A 17,760-nucleotide genomic window follows, 5' to 3' on the forward strand; every position below is an offset into this window, starting at 1 on the left:
AGTTTTTTTTTTTAAAAAAAGGCAATACATACAAAAGCAGAGGGGTTTCCTGTTACCCTTTCAGAAAGGATTCAGAAACAATTTCACATGAAAGTGCTTTTGTAGGCCAAAAACAATTGAATATTGGCAATTTCATATAGTTCACCTAATATGCATAGATGAGGGACTACATTAAGATTAGTATAATTTTTCTGCATTTGTTCCATTTTCCTGTTTCCCCAGGTCTGTTTCTCCATTGTGATTAGAAAGTAACCCATTAAAGCAAAACAAAACAAAAAAAAGAGTATGAATGAAAAATGTCAGTTCAACTCACATATAAAAGTCACTCATTCTTTTATATTCATCTTCATAGTTTTCCTTGTTCTTCCGAAGAAAAATATAAAAAGTCAAGAGTTAATTATAAAGAGGTATTAGAGAAATTCAAAACTCTGAATATGCCTTACTATTTAGTTTAACAAACTTTAAGGTAGACTCTAGCACTCACTGTTTTTATTTGGCTTATAGAGTTAAAAAAGAGTTTTAATGAAATAGATTTAGTTCCTTCAGGTAGTTGAAAATGAGAAAAGTACATGTGAATCAGCTTTTTAATATTTGATACATAGATATGTAAAAAATGGATTTTATGAATCTCCGTAAAAGAAAATAATTTTATTTTGTGGTTTTCATCACAGCTTGTACTTTATGATGCTGCTGAATAAATATGTAATTCAAGTAGATTTGGGAAAGTAAAAGTAAAAAGAAAGTTAACACTGGATTTAGAAATAACAAGGATTTAGAAAGAAATAGAAATGTTCAATCAATCAACAAGCACTTATTAAATGTTTTGCTACAATCAAAGGAAAAAAATATTACTTTTAGATAGAAATCAACTTTATGTTGCTAAATTTGGGTTGATATTGAGATAGAGCATATAAGATAGAAGATAGAGGCTTCCTTAAGCCTCTGTATTGAATTTCTACATTGAAGTCCACATATTATGCAAAAAACAAAATGAATTCTATCTTGTATAGACATGCATATACACATACAAATCATACAAGTACTTAGTGGTTTCTGCCTTCTATTGCCTAGTGGCTTCCACTAACTTTGATTTCTGCTCACTGTCATTCCATATGTATCTTTGAGTCAGCTTCCCCTGACAGTCCTTCCCTTCACCTCCCCAAGAACTTTTCATTCTCTGTTTGGAGTTCAAATTGCCAAGAGACAGGATCTGATTTTTTTTTAGTTCATCGCTATTGCCCTGTTTAGCAGATCTTTCAAACTAGACCATCTAATAGGCTGTTGGTCAGATTGCATATAGGCTGGACTTGAGTCAGAGTCCAGCCAGCTGTGATCAGGTAACAGGCTCATGTGCTGTGAACCAGGGATGTATGTAGTGGGAACCCCTTTGAAGAAGGATGACCATCTCAGCCATTCTATAGCCTCTCCAATATAATATACATATATAATATTTTAAACATATTCCTGATAAATTCCTGGTATATTTTTACATATATTCATCTGAGGCGTGTAACTTCATGTCTTTAAAACTACCTAAGGAGAGCTCCACTCCTCAGTTAAAAAGCAAATTGACTGAAAAGCAAAGGTTTAGAAGGTATTTACTTTCTCCAGGAACTGGCATTGTTGCCTTTATATTGATGGAAAGCTGAGGAATATACTAGTTTTGTTTTATCTTTATAGGCTTTTTTAAAAAAAACTGAGATATAATTGACATATACATTGTGTATGTTTAAGGTGTTCTTCGATGTGCTTTTGAATAAAAAACAGTTCAGAACAGTTTTATTCGATTCCACAATTTTTCTATAAGTATTTACCCTTTATCATTTCGAGAATACCTGAAGCTATTGATGTAGCATCTAAATTTTGAAAGATAGGTTGGTATCATATAGACAATTAGAACACAAAAGGAAAGAAAAATTGTAATTCATCAATGTCATCATTGCCTGAAGAATAGCAACAATAAAATAAAACAAGTTGCATTTATGAAATGAGTGCAAATCAGACCATTCCTAAATTTCTTATTTTAGTAGTCATTAAAATGATCCCACTGTTGGAAACTAAGCATAGGGAGAGATGTAAAGGGTAGTGAATATCTATCTTTAATTTGATGAATTTGAGTTGGTGACATGTTAATTTAAGATTTGAAATCTATAAAGATTCTAAAGTAACCGTTAATTTAAGAGGTAGACAAGTAGATTGATATGTCATCTCCTGTAGGTGGTCATTGAATTCATGGAAGCATGTAGCATAATTTGTTTTTCTAATAGGTGATGGGATACCTCATACTACTGTGTTAAAAAAAGAACGTTAATGATAAACTTAAAGGTTAGCTTTAGAAGTAGGAAGTACTCTTAATTTTGAAAGTTTAAATTATAGAGGGTTTTCAATAATATAGTGGTAAGTAAGTAAGAGATATAGGAATGCAATCCTTTATTTAGGTAGAGGAATACCTTTGTGACTTAATAGCTATGTTAGGGAGAAAAGAAGTTGTTTCAGAGGTAACAGCTCACATAACAGCCCTATATGATGTGCTCTAAGAATTTGAAAATGCAGGGAAAGAGGGAGAACTGCTTATGAGGGTACTTGTGGAACAAACTAAGGAGTGGACCCTCTTGAAAGTGAGAGTGAAAAGATAGTGATTTTTTAGTAGGATGGGTTATAGGTTGAGGAATTAGATCTTTGTTGACTGACTTTATTGACCAGAACATCCTTACAGCAAGTCATGATGTCCAAAATGATGATTCTAATATTGATTATTGGACAACTTTCGTCAATTAGGTATCTTCATTATCCTTAAATTTTGTAGTAGTTTCTCATGAGACACTGTAAAAAAGTTTGTCTAATCATGACTGTGATGGTATCATTGGGAATCAATAAATTGAGAATGGTATACTATATAAAGCTAGGGAAAAAAATGACTTTGAAATATAAGAAAGCTTAACATTTGGTGTTTTACACCTATGAATGCATGGGTACAACAGCAATTGTGAGTGATCCATAAAATGGATTTTAATAAAGAGTAGAAATGAAGATAAGGAATAGTTTCATTAGGTCTTCCAATTGAAAAGAACCTGTTAATTTTAATAATTCACTTCAACCTTTTTAAACATTTTATATTTTGGCTTTTGGAGAACATATAGTGAAAAATTCTGCAGTTGGTTGGCTTAGTTTATAACTGTAGTACTTCAATAATTATCAGGCTCGTGGAAAGAATATTTCCAGGGTTTCCATCATCACATGTTGCTTTCCTAGCACAGCCAGTTATTACAAGAAGATAGTGATAAATTAGGTATAATGAAAGTTAATTAAAAATCCTTTTGTTTTATGGCAGAAACTATCAGCAAAGAAAAATATGACCTCACTCATTTTTGTGTACTTATTTCATGAAGGATTTAGAAGGATTGTAAATAGTACTTTTGAACAGAAATGTACTCTTCAAACAGTAAACCACCTTAACCATTTTAATAGTAGGTATTTATTTTATTAAGGGAAGTGATTTATGTAATTGTGAATCTTTAGATTTTTAATTAAATATGTCTCTTATTTTCAGAATTTATGCGAATTCCATGTGTGGATGCTGGATTGATTTCACCACTGGTGCAGCTGCTAAATAGCAAAGACCAGGAAGTGCTGCTTCAAACGGGCAGGGCTCTAGGAAACATATGTTATGATAGCCGTAAGTGTTGACATATCAGTGATACACTTATCAACTTTTGTTTAAGAATTATGATTTTCAGACTAATTCCACTTTTAGTATTAGCACTGTCTTTGCTAGGCTGACTAAGACACTAACGTGGGCCAGTATGGCTTAGCTCTGCTTATTTAGCAGAACTGATGGAAATTTGGGCCATAGTATTCTTAAGAAGTTACAGGAAATAGATTCTTTTTCTCTCCTATCACAAATGATATTTTCAGAGGAAAGTAAGTCAATTTCTAAGAAATTGGGGCTTTTAATTTTAGAAAAAAAATATGTCTTTTCAATTAGATTTTATTCAATTACTATCTCTAAATGAGATATGAACAGAGTTTTTTAAAGTTCCTAAGTCTGTCCAAATACATTTTTAATTACTTACAATTCAATACAAGCATTCATAAAAACCATTATCTTCTCAAAAGCTAGATTGGCCTACTGCATCTGCATTAACTCCATTCCTCTTTGTCATAATGTCGTTGTCATCCTCACCACTTTCTATAATAATACACTTTTCTACTAGGCAAAGAGAAAGCAAGAACTTGGCTATGGGTGTCTTACAAAAATTTTACATTTTCTACATCTACTTGCCACATATATGTAAACAAAATACAGCAAAATCTTGAGTACATTTAATTTAATTAGGCTTTGTCCTGGTTTTCATTAGACTTCAATTTTCTGAGCCAAAGCACATATTTTAATATTTACCTTTAAAATCTCCTAGGAATTTAGTTCTATTTATATAACTAGGGTAACTTTTAGAGTTTATTTTCCCAAGTGAGTTTATACACTAAAGACATAGCCCTTTTATAACAGACAATGCTTCAGAACGTGATTTGTGCATATAAGCCAGATAGAAAAAACGGTCATAAACATATTCATTTATGATAAAAGAAAGAAGTGGAAAAAAAGATTGAAGCTACAGCTTTCAGTTATAACTTGTCTGTAGCAATAGTAGTAAGGCTAGCCTCATTTATTCTCCTTTTCTTACTTTTTCTGGAACATTATATATTATGTCTGAGGACATGAATGTCTTAATATGAATTTTAACTTACAGTTTCCACTCCCCAGTACCGCTTATAAATTTACCTATCTGTTCCTTCATTCCAGTTCGTTTTATCCTAGGGTATTAGCTTTATTTACAAAATTCTAGTGCTTTATGTTTCTGACTTTGCATTTTCATATTTAGGATTTTTATTAAACACCATAGCTTATAATGTTAGCTTTCAAGAATGAACCATTTGATGTATATTTTGTATGATTAATTTTAACAATATATTTTAAAAAGCCCTCTGCAGAGTAAAAGTCAAAGATTGATGGCATGTATTTGGAGAGCACTGATCATTACTGTTTTTATTCTTATCCTTCTGTGTTTACTACTGGAATTTAAGGCTATCAAAAGTATTCTTTTATCCTTGTTCAGTTTACTTATTCTTGAATTATGCATTGTTTGAACATAGGAAATATTATCTATTTTGAGTACGTTTGTCCAGGAGTTTTACTTAATATTGGCACAATGGAAGAAACACCCATAGTGATCTATTGTCTCATACTGCTATGATTTTTATGGGCACAGAGTAATTTTATTTCCTGTGTACTCTAAAGAACCTTGAAGTTAGGGTAATAAATGTCTACTTAATAAGATTATCGTTTTGATGAAACTGAAGTCCATTATTATAGTGTTTATCATATTCTTTTACTCTGTTCTTATGAGGTATACAGTATTAACTCTGTGGCTATGCTTTAGGCTATGAAGTTAAGTTTTTTGTTGCATTTATTTATAAATATTTATAACTACTTTATTCTCATTTCATTCAATGGAAATTATAGTTGAGTCGAAAATTAAGCATAGTGAATATAGGCTATTTTTAATACTTTTAAACCTTGTCTAAGGAAAATGAAGTTAGTAGTCTTAAAAATGAATAAATATAAGAAGTGGTTTATTACTGTAAATCATGTGATGAAATATGTTCATTGTACCATACTCTCCTTTGCATATGATTTCCATAAGACTGTATGCTTTCTTATCCTTTTATTTGAAATTAAATCTTTGTGAATGCCTTGGTGATTTCTCCAGAATAATTGTAGGAATAGTACAGCACCTTTATTTGAATTATAAGAATGATATAGAAGTCTGTAAATGTGATGCTGTGTGGTTGATTTGTGAATTTACTTGAAATGCATTTCTCATTATATTTTATGACAATTGGGAGTTTGAGAAAACCCAGAAATCAGATTTCTCTTTTTAAAAAGTATTGAGGGCCGGCTCTGTGGCTTGGCGGTTAAGTGCGCGCGCTCTGATGCTGGCGGCCCAGGTTTGGATCCCGGGAGTGCCCGGAGGCACCACTTCTCCGTCCAACGCGAGGCCGAGTCCCGCGTACAGCAACTAGAAGGATGTGAACCTATGACATACAACTATCTACTGGGGCTTTGGGGGGAAAAAGCTGAATAAATAAAATCTTTTAAAAAGTATTGAATAGCTTCTATTTTAATTAAATAATTAACCTTCTTAAGAATGTCATGCTTCATTCTTAAAGGGAGAATAGAAAACTATACATGACAGCCTTGTAAATACAAGAAATCTTTTTCTTACAAGTAACACTTTTTTTTTGGTGTGGAAGATTGGCCCTGAGCTAACATCTGTTGCCAATCCTCGTATTTTTGCTTGAGGAAGATTGTCGCTGAGCTAACATCTGTACCAGCCTTCCTCTATTTTATATGTGGGACGCTGCCACAGCATGGGCCGATGAGCGGTGTGTAGGTCTGTGCCCAGGCTCCAAACGCATGAACCCCGGGCCGCCAAAGTGGAGCGTGTGAACTTAACCACTACACCACCAGGCTGGCCTCACAAATAATACATTGTAAAATTCACGTTTGTGTTTTATCAAACTTAACTGTTGGACTTATCAGTTTAGTTACATTTTATAAATGTACTCCAAATGAATAATTTTTTAGTGTGGGTAGAGTGATACCAGGCTTACAATAGATTGTAAAGCCAATGTATACAGAAAGTACCATAAGAAATTCACTATTAGAGATAAAAATTTAAGAAGTGTGTGTATATTTTATAGATTTTTTTTTTATTTTGACAATTAAAAAGTAAAGTATTTGCTAGCGTATTTCTGTTAACATAGTTTGGTTGAAAGGAGGAGAGCTACAACTGTAAAAAGAATTAGACTCACCATAAAATCCATGGAAATCTTTGAAAAAAGTGGGTTAGATTTCACTTTTACCAGCTTTGACAGTTCCCATTTTAGGAACTCTACCTAATGGAAGGAAACTCGCTTATGTAATCCTAACATCAGGTAACAGACTGATAAAACTGTTAAATGGGACGAGGTGGGGCTTTGTTGCTGATGAAGTTTTTGAATCCCAGTCTCTTTGCATATGAAGATGAAAGAATCACTGGGTGGGAACATTTTTATTTAAAACGCCTGGTCTTTTTTCTGTTCTTCCAGAGAGCCTCCAGGGCACTTCAGTTATGGATTTCTCTTTTGAAGTATCCAAACAGACTTCTGATATAGGCAACGTTTTAAAACTCTTTTGCCCTTCAACTTTGCCAAAATAACTCTTTTTATGAGAAGTTTGACATCTTTTAGATCAAAGAAAAGAGAAAAATTGTATTTTGATTTGGAAAGAAATCAGCAAGGCTGTGATGGGTTATGCTAGGGAATGTGATTTTAAATAAAGATGTAGTATTAATTTCAGAAATGTATACCTTTGGCCTCTTTGATGACACATTCCTCTCAAAGATGATATGGAAAAAAATGAGTTCTTTTTTCCTCCTTATCTGGCCATCTTGGTGGTATTCCCTTCTTTCAATGATTAGTTTTGTTTATATAGCTGTGCACATTTTACATTGCTGATATACTCAAATGGCCTTATAGTATTGAAGAGCTTCGTGTTAAATTCCCACCCCCTGTGTTTATAATTCATGGGGATAAATGGGTGATTGGAGACTGAGTTTTCTCTGTTTGCAGATGTTACTGCTTGAGCTCAGGAAATAATTGATACTGGATATACTGGTTAAAAGTTATTTGGTAGAGGCTAGAAGACAATGATAACACAAAATTAAATATTTGTGCCTTTTGGTATACCAGAGCAAGAATAATATACAATTTGAATTAATATATATCAAAAGTAAACAAATATGTTTACAGAAATAAAATTAATGCTTGTTATTATATAATTATTCCTGTTATTGGAAAGAGGCACACTTAAGCTTATATGGTGTGCTATCTTACATGATATAGAGAAAATTAGATTCTTGCTTACTGATGAAAAAATATTCAAAATGAGGTGGTAATCAGGCTTGCCAGTGTTTATGAAGTGAAATAAATATTGTTTATTTCATTGACTTCAAGTGTAAATGGAAAGAATGCCCAAATACATGCATGGACCTATTTGCATATTAGTGATTCTAACTATGCTACGTAATTTTTATGTAAAGGGTGAAGAAAGAATTTATTGTTCTGACTACAAATGCTGGAAAATAATTAGCAATAATTCTGTAGTATTTTGTAATGTAAGTTGGTTAGATAAGTATATATTAATACAATACAGACATGCCTTGAAATTGCCTAAATAGTCAAAGTGTATTTGCGGCAGTTATATTCAACAGGGAACTATTTATGTCTGGCATTTAAAGTAAAGGTTTATTTCAGTGATATAAATTAGGTTAAGTATTTGATTAATTATGTTATTAAAGGGTTTTGCAGGTCTATATATTTACCCTACTTTTTTTCAGTATTCAGTTTTAGAGTAAAATAGAATAATCAGCCCATAAATGTAGAAATAAGATTTTTCAACTTTCATCAGTTAATCTGTTGTATTTTGTGAATGGGTTTATTATCAAAGTACATCATGTATAGAAGAATAAACAACTATATGCAACTGCTCCTTTTAGAGACAGAAATTATGGCTATTATCACATGAAAATACTCCATTGTAAAGATGTCCTAAATATGTAATTAGATGCTGTTTTGTAACACTGTCATAAGTTCTGAAAAAGGTTCATGCCATTAAAGAGCTTTTAATAAGGTGGAGAAGATAAAAAGCACAAAGGAACATAAACTTGTGGACAGTTACATAGTACACACTAAATATGTGGTTTTTGATCAGAATAAAAGTAAATGGATGACAGGAGTAGTAATTGGAGCCATTTTTTGGAAATTAAGCAAACGGTGCATTGTTTATAAAAGAAATGTAGTTCATTTTAAAATTAATATAGTTATAAATAAATGAAATTTTAGTATGCCCCCTGGAAGGAAATATTGCAGGATTTCCTGCTTACCTGCAGGAAATTGACTGGTAGGATTTCCAGTTTTACCATTTACTACGTTGTCATTTAATCTTCCTGAATTTTAGTTTCCTCATTGATAAAGTGGACTTGTTGTGTGGATTAAATAAGGTTTATATATAGACGTACAATATAAATTTTGAACTGCTAGGCAAAGAAAATACATAGCATTTGTGTATGATCATTTGTCATAGTCAGCTTGGGCTGCTGTAACAAAATACCACAGATTGGTGGCTTAAACAACTAACATTTGTTCCTCATAGTTCTGGAGGCTGGGAAGTCCAACCCAGATCAAGCTGCCAGTAGATTCAGTATCTGGTGAGGACACTCTCCCTGATTTGCCCACGTCCTTCTTCTTGTGTATCCTCACATGGCGGAGAGCTAAGAAGAGAGAATGGGATTAGTACCTCTTCTTATAAAGACGCACTAATCCCATTCACGAGCATTCTACCTTGATGACCTAACTGCCTCCTAATACCATCACGTCAGGACTTAGAATATCAATAAATGAATTTTGGGGGACACATTCAGTCCATAACATTATTATTTCTAAAAAGTGTGCTGTGACATAATCTAATACCTACACTAATTTACACAAGATATTGAAAATAAAGATAAAAAGGCGAGAAGCCACGTAAGGAGAGGCAAAGATAAATCTAGTAAGAATCAGGGATAATATACTTACTATAATGAGTACTAATTTAATTTGGGCTTCTTTTTTTTTTTTCTTTTAATTTTATTTATTTTTTTCCCCCAAAGCCCTAGTAGATAGTTGTACATCATAGTTGCACATCCTTCTAGTTGCTGTATGTGGGATGCGGCCTCAGCATGGCCAGAGAAACGGCGCGTCGGTGCGCGCCCGGGATCCGAACCCGGGCCGCCAGCAGCGCAACACGCGCACTTAACCGCTAAGCCACAGGGCCGGCCCTAATTTGAGCTTCTTAGCAGCCTAGGTGAAAAGAAAACTTGATATGCTGTCTAATTTTTATTTTATGTTAAAGAGGGATATTCTAGTTCTTCAATCAAAAAAAGCTATTGAGACAAATGCTAGAAGAGATTTATCATCAGGATATCATTAGCTCCCTAGATGATTCTGTACACGTTCCTCTAAAAATATGCAAAGGATATTGGCTGGCGTTAGAGACAGCGTCTTCAATAATAGTTCTACAAAAATTGCCCACGTGTTCTTCATATGATTATTTCTTGTGTCAAATCTTCAACAGAATTTAAGAAATAATACAGAGTACTGTAGCAAAGATAGTGCCGTTTAGGCAGTATAGCCCAAATATGTTGGTATTTTTTGGTAGTTGAACTTGTGTCAAGCATACAACTTAAAAATCTGAAGAAGTTTTGACTTGAATGTATTTTCTAGTTTATTATAAACCAAAATACAATTCTACTTTGAATTCATTATACCTGCTCAATTTCTGTGTTGTTTAATGCATCCAAGGTCTATTTTGTGAGACCAAAAAAAATGCTCATCTTTGATTTTTAAGCCTGTTACTGATTTGATAAAAAGCTGATTTGTATGAAAGTGAACATTTAAAAATACCACATATTGATGGTGGTTACATGAATCTATACATGTGATGAAATTGCTTAGAACCATACATGCCCACACACATACACAAGTTTATATAAAAACTGATGAAATCTGAATAATGTCTGTAGATTGTATCAATTGTCAGTTTCCTGGTTGGGATATGGTACTAGAGTTATATAAATGTTACCATTGGAGCAAGCTGGATGGAGGGTACCTGGGACCTTTTTGTACTTTTTTTTTTTTGCAATTCCTTGTGAGCCTCTAATTATTTCAAAATAAAAGGTTTGAAAAACTCCTCCACATATCCAGAAAGCATACTATTTCTCTTCTATGGGAAATGACTGTTGTTTTCAGTCCTACCTGAGGGGATGGGGAGAAAAAATATATATAATATAAATACATACTTATATACATATACGCATACATATAAAACTTTAAAGTATGGGGGGCTGGCCCGGTGACGCAAGCAGTTAAGTGCATGCGCTCCGCTGCGGCAGCCCGGGGTTGGCCGGTTCGGATCCCAGGCATGCACCGATGCACTGCTTGTCGAGCCATGCTGTGGCGGCGTCCCATATAAAGTGGAGGAAGATTGGCACGGATATTAGCCCAGGGCTGGTCTTCCTCAGCGAAAAGAAGAGGATTGGCAGATGTTGGCTCAGGGCTGATCTTCCTCACAAAAAAAAACACAAAACAAAACTTTAAAGTATGACCTACAACAGTAATTGTTTTCTTATGGGGTTTGTGCAATTAAAGTGGAAGACAAAATTGCCTCTAATTTTTTCTCCCTCCAAATTTGACTTTCAGGAAAAAAATCAACAAAAAATTGACAGCCTCAAAATAAAATTTAGGGAGAGGAAATTCATACTTTTGGGACCTTGATCAGAACAGGTAATCGGCAGTTGACTAGCTTCTGCCTTCTACACAACTTATAGTGATTGGTTAGACATTAGCATTCCTAGTCTCAGGAGAATTTCAACGTTGGGCCACAAGCGTCTACTTCAGGTGAGATTTCTAGCCAGTCAGTATCCGCCTATAAGTAGTTTATAATAATATAATATATAATATATAATAATATATTATAATATATAATATATAATAATAACTTATATTATAAGTTATAATAACCTTTGTTCTAGAAAATCAATGCAAATAATGTGAGGGGAAAAATGGTTTTGCTGATAATCACTTCCATTTAATTGTCCAAGTGTGTCTCATATATTTAAGGAAGTTATAGTGCATTCAAGGTAATGGAATATTTATATCAATAAGTGAAAAAACAAGACACTGTGATAAATACTGTAAGAAGAGGATACACAATATAGTTCTAGGAGGGAGCTCATTTGTGTTTGAGCTCTTCCAGTGGTGTTTATGGGGAAGGAAGCATTTAATCTGCATAGGATTTCACCTGTGGAGAGAGAGTTAAAGATTTTTCAGGAGCACAGAAAAGCATTTTAAAAGGGAGATAATATAGTGGGGAGCTATGTCTGGAACCCAGATTGGAGAAGGGCGTGTACAGTGGGGAGCCATTGAAGGTGTTTGAGCAAGAGTTAAATGTTCAAACTGATACCATAGAAAAAGGGAATTTGAAAGAGATGTACATTGTAAAATAGGCAGTTATTCTTAATAAGAAGTGTGCATCTGAAACACTTAGGGAATGTTTTCAAAATGCATTTTCTTTGCCACACCCTGGAACCATTATATCAGTCTCTGAGACTAGAATCCAACCTATCATGTATATTCTGCAAAAGCTCCCTAAATGATTCTGATGCACATTCCTACTTACAGACCGTTGGGCAGTGGACTAGATGAATAACCAGTTAGAAGGCTATTGTTTCTTTTCAAGCTTGGAAAAATGAAAGAAAGAACAGGAAGTAAGAGGAGTGTGTGTGTGTGTGTGTGTGTGTGTCTGTGTAAGAATCCAAGAAGATATCAAGTAAGAGAGAGGAGTCCATGAATCCAAAATTTGAGTCTGAATAACACCAACAACAGAAATAGTGAGGTCTCAACCAGGTGAATATGTTCGGAGGTGTGTTGAACTTGAAGTGCTGTCGTCACATTCAGGTGACAGAGATTCGGAATTTGTGCCCTTAAAAGTCATAGTTGACTCGTGGGAATAGACGAAATGTTTAAAGGAAAACAGCCACGTTTAGGGTGTAGAAGAAATCAAGGAGCTTGTGAAGAAGCACTGAAAGATTCGAGGAAAACAAGTTTATTGTCATGGATTCCAAAGAGTTGGGGGGTAAACAGTGCCAAGTACTGCCAAAAAAAAAGGTTAATTTTGATGATTTGATCAACAGGCACTCATGTTTTAAGAAACATCTTTATGTTGAGTCTTGTGGAGAGATAAGTCAAATTTCAACGGCTATGGTGAGTAATGAGGAAATGAAGGGGAGAGTGTTAACTTTCTAGAAGTTTAATGAGAAAAGAAGAGACAATAGTTTGAGGGAAGGGGACAGCATTGTGAGAGTAATATAGAGTGCTGACAGGAACATATTTGTTGGGCTAGGATCCTCTGGACAAGGGCAGAGTAAATTTCCTGGAGCGGATAATTGTTGGAGAAAGATCATAGATGAAAGAAGAAAAAAATGAAATCATGAATGCGGGTAACGGGGTTGGTATTAGAATGGGAAAAGACATTTCTGCCTTCAAGAAAAACGACAGAGGATAGGTGAATGTGTGAAAAAATACTACCTTGGGGCCGGCCTGGTGGCACAAGTGGTTAAGTGCGCGCGTTCCGCTTCGGCGGCCCGGGGTTCACAGGTTCGGATCCCCGGCGCCGCCAACGCACTGCTTGGTGAGCCATGCTGTGGCAGCGTCCCATATAAAGTAGAGGAAGATGGGCACAGATGTTAGCTCAGGGCCACTCTTCCTCAAGGGAAAAAAAAAGGAGACGATTGGCATCGGATGTTAGCTCAGGGCTAGTCCTCCTCACACACAAAAAAATACTACCTTAAAGGTAGTAAAGAGGGCAGTCAAAAGAATGTTTCTAGCATGACCTCTGTCTTCCCAGTCAAGTAAAAGTCAAGCCCCGCTGTTAATAAAAGTCAGTGGCAAGTTGATAGTAGGAAACTTGTGGTGTGGAGGAAGAGTTCAGAATTGGCACTGTGGGGCATGTTATAAACAGTCATGAAGGTTTGATTTTTTTAAATAACAAAATGTTAGTGGAGGTTTACTGTAGTTAGAGGTCTTGATTTTGTGCTCACTTATTGTGTATTGTGCACTTAAAATATGTGTAGGCTAAGGAGTTACTTTGTACTTTAATGTATGGACAGGAAAGAGCCACTGAAAATAACTTGAAATTGATATTTTCAGTTTCATGGAAGCATTATAGTTTGGATTGGAATGGAAGAGAGGTGAGGCAGAGATATCAGGAAGCCATTCCAGTAGGCCAGGTGTGATGTGGTAGATACCGACTGGAGCAGAAAGTAGGATGGGATTTTTTGTTATCAATTTGGTTCTTGCAAAGTACTGTGCCAAGTTTAGGCAATGTTAAATTCTTAACTAACCCTTCAGATAGTTCACACTTTGAGGAACTGTAATCTTTCCATTTTTGTACTTGATATCACATTCAAATCCCTCTTGTTTATTAAAATGGCATTTAAAAATCTAAGATTCTATATAATTGTTACCTTAATGAAAATTGTAGGGCAAAGAACACATATATATAGCTGTGTTTTTCCCCAATGCTTGATTAATTTCCAAGTACTTTGTTATGAAAAAGGTAATGCCTTGTTAAAGAGATGGAATAGTAGTTTTGAAGTAGTTGTTACCAGTTTTATAGATAGGAAAGTGGAGGTAACATGTGAGGGAGCATTGCACATGGCAGAAATATTAGATGATTTTTCTTGAGTTCAAGAAGTTGTCATATGGTTGCCGAGTAAATATTTTTTGTCCCTTGAATACCAGGTTCCCTCCTAGTCCCTGAGTCAAAGCCTGAAGGGCCTTTGGAATTTTCCTTTCCTGATTAATGAGTCTTAGATAGGGTGGGGAAAGTCTAATTATAAAGCTCTGCAAAAATAAGATTTTGGGGGTTTTTTTGGTGTTTGTGTTTAAATCTGTTTTTTTCCCCTTATCTTTACTACCCTAATTTCACCTGTTAAAGATGAAGTCAGAGTTTAGACACATTAAGCATACCATTTCTAGTCTGCTTATTGAAACCCTGTCAATACATGTTATCCTCTGCTCTTCTTAATTATATTCGATTTTTATTTTTCTATTTTTCTTCTTTATAACCAAGTTGAAGTACTGAGAAGTTTCTCTGTTTTAATCAAAGTTGTCCCTGCTACAAGTTGGGGGAATTTCCCTTGGCTGGGAGGGAATACACAAGGTAAATACTATTTAAAGGTGAATAATTCACATTCTTCTTGCTGAGTGGAATAAATGTATCTTTTGAGAAATTGCACTGTTATCAGTTCAAGTTAAATTCTACATCGTAACTATGTATACATGTATGCACATGTACACACACATACATATACATACATATATATAGATACATGTCTATATATGTAGCATAATTTCTTTCAAGTATGAAATAGTTTGATACAAAACCATCTCTTATATTTAAAATAATTGGAATAAAATTTAATTTTGATCTTCAGCAATTGGATTAATAAATTGGAGCAATAAATTATTTACATTGTTATTTGAATGCCATTCAGAAGTCATTTAAAATAATTTTATGGAAATTGTTTAATAAATTATTTTATAATATGTGTATATACTACAGATAGTCTTTTGCTAATAAAATGGTAATATAGAAATATTAAAATATAGAGACTAGAGTAATTACAGTGATTTCTTTAGCAACTGTGATTTATGGTTGCTCTATTACTATATAAAAACTTTTAAAAAAAAGAATTGTCAAACAATTTTAACTGATGTGAAAAATCTCTTGGACAACAGAAATTAATGCTAATATCAGCAGGCACACCAAAACAGTCCATCACATGCCATACTATGACCTGATTTTAAACTGTGTGGAACTAGTGCTTTCCTCTCCTGGTCTGGCATTATAGATGTAAATATGTAAATATACTTGAAATTTTCCTGCATAAAGGCAAAACTTAAACCTGAATATAATACTATGCCACAAAATTGCAAGCTTTGTGCCTCTTTTTTTGGTATATGAGTATTTAATGGTCATGGTGATTTTCTCTTCATGACTCATTTTTGTAATTTCACTGATGTAATATTTATAGCTTTTACTTTTATAGCTAGTCCTTAAGGCATTTTACCTGCACCTGAATCATGAATAAGACGGTTTTTGAATTTCAGAAAAGATGTTGATGGGTTCAAATTTTTCATTTGAGTTCTTAAAACATATTTGAATATATCTGAGGTACATAATAGGAATTCACTATTTTGGCAAAATTATAGGGGGAAATGTAAGCATCAGAATTTAATTTTCTTCCCTAGTGGATTTCATAAGTATCTTTTGACTTTATCTTGAAAAACAGCATAGGTATGTCTATTTACCATTACCCTGCTCCAGGAAAATAAAATAGCACTTGGCAAAATTAAAAGGCAGTGTATTTAAGAAGAATACAAAAAATCCTTTATAATCATGCACACCAGAATAGCCTATACGTCTGACTTACAAAAATATACCACTCTTAATGATTTATATCGTTGGCTACCAACTTTTTTTTTCGTGCACCCACAGCAGAAATAGGATTATAGTTTTTGCAAGCTACTAACTTTTTTTAGTATGAAGACCGACCCTCTTTTTAACACCAAAAATAATTGTTCTCCCCCTACCTTTGAGGATATAGCTCACATACAGAAATGATTGTACTTATGAAATTTCTTTGTTAGGAGAATACATGTATACCATTTAGATTCAAAGGCTAGAATTTCTATATTGGAGGATAATCTTTTTTATTGCAAAATATTTATTTTAAATCCAGTATTATGATGCTAAAGATTGCAAATCAAAATCAAGAGAGAAATGCTACCGTAGTAAAACAATTAAGCAAGATTTAACCTGTTGAATCTTTCTTTTAATCAGCCTTCTATATGACATAGGGAAAAAGTTTATCTCTACTAAGTGGGATTAGAATTAGAAACATGCCTTTATGTCATTGAAGACATGTATGTATGGTCCTGCCTATAGAAAGTCTCAGTATCTACACCATGGGTCATATGATTTGAGTGTTTTTTTCCAGTAGTGATGATGAGTAAATCCCAGGAAATTCTCATTCTGTGCCTTTGTATTCTTGTGTGTATATATATGCACCAAATACTTTAATCAGCAAATATTAATTGACCCCACTGTGTTCAGGGCACTATGCTGGGTTATGGGGATCATAGGAGAAAATAAGAATGAGAAGTCCCTAGCCTTATGGGGCTTACACGGGAGGAGATAGATCATAAACAAGTAAATACTACAAAAAGAAGATATTTACAGATTATCATTGTCAAGGAAATAAACAAGGTGATGTAATGGAGAGTATCTGAAGGTGAAGAAAGTTCTCTCTGAGGATGTTATTTGAGCTGAGGTCTGAAAAATGAGAATGAACTAGCTATTTAAAGAGAAGGGGAAAAATATTCCTTATAGAAATGTAGATTGCAAAGTCCTGAGTGAGGAAAGAACTTGGTGTGTTCAAATAACAGAAAAGAATCCAAGGTATATGAGATGCAGTGAACAGGGAAAGTGTTGTGCATTAAAGTGGAAGAAATAAACAACACCTAGAGCATAGAGAGCCTTGTGGATCATCCTAGAGTAATGAGAGGTTATTGAAGGGGATCTGATTTAGATTTTAAAAACATCACTCTTGGAGCTGCATGGAGAGTAGTTTGAGAAGAATTGAAGTTAAAAGTTAAGAATGGAAGCATGGCGACCAACTATAAGACTTCTGTAGTGGTCCAGGCAAGAGATAATGGTGACTTGGATGAGGGTAATTTTAGCGAGGATGGAGGGCATCAGAAGAATTTAGGAAGTATTTATTTAGAGTGGTAGATGGATCAGGAATGGCGGTAAGGGAGAAATCAAGAGTGATTCCTAGATTTTGGGCTTGAGCAACTGGGTAGAGGATGGGGCAGTTTACAGAATAGAAAAGAACAGAGGTTGTTTTGTTGTGTTTTTCTGAGTTTCATTGTTCTTGCTGCTTGTTTTTGTTTTACTTTGTTTTGCTGAGGGCAGTAATAAGTCTGAGAGTCTTTTTGTGTGTGTGTCTGTGAAATTTTTGTTGTACATTATTGTTTGTCCAGTCACCCTATAAATGC

At 34.1% G+C, this 17,760-nt stretch overlaps 1 protein-coding gene across 5 annotated transcripts in view; it reads left to right on the forward strand.

Moving 5' to 3' along the window:
- Positions 1–17,760, forward strand: part of RAP1GDS1 (Rap1 GTPase-GDP dissociation stimulator 1) — a 164,459-nt gene that overhangs the window by 66,870 nt on the left and 79,829 nt on the right. For all 5 annotated transcript variants that reach the window (XM_087434622.1, XM_087434623.1, XM_087434621.1 and 2 more), the window contains one exon: positions 3,551–3,676. In XM_087434622.1, the coding sequence (XP_087290748.1) occupies positions 3,551–3,676 (126 nt within the window). The remainder of the gene's footprint in view (positions 1–3,550; positions 3,677–17,760) is intronic.

This window comes from Ceratotherium simum, chromosome 8 (genome assembly GCF_057802395.1).
Source record: "Ceratotherium simum simum isolate JZ-2026a chromosome 8, ASM5780239v1, whole genome shotgun sequence".
In the NCBI taxonomy this organism is placed as follows: domain Eukaryota; kingdom Metazoa; phylum Chordata; class Mammalia; order Perissodactyla; family Rhinocerotidae; genus Ceratotherium; species Ceratotherium simum.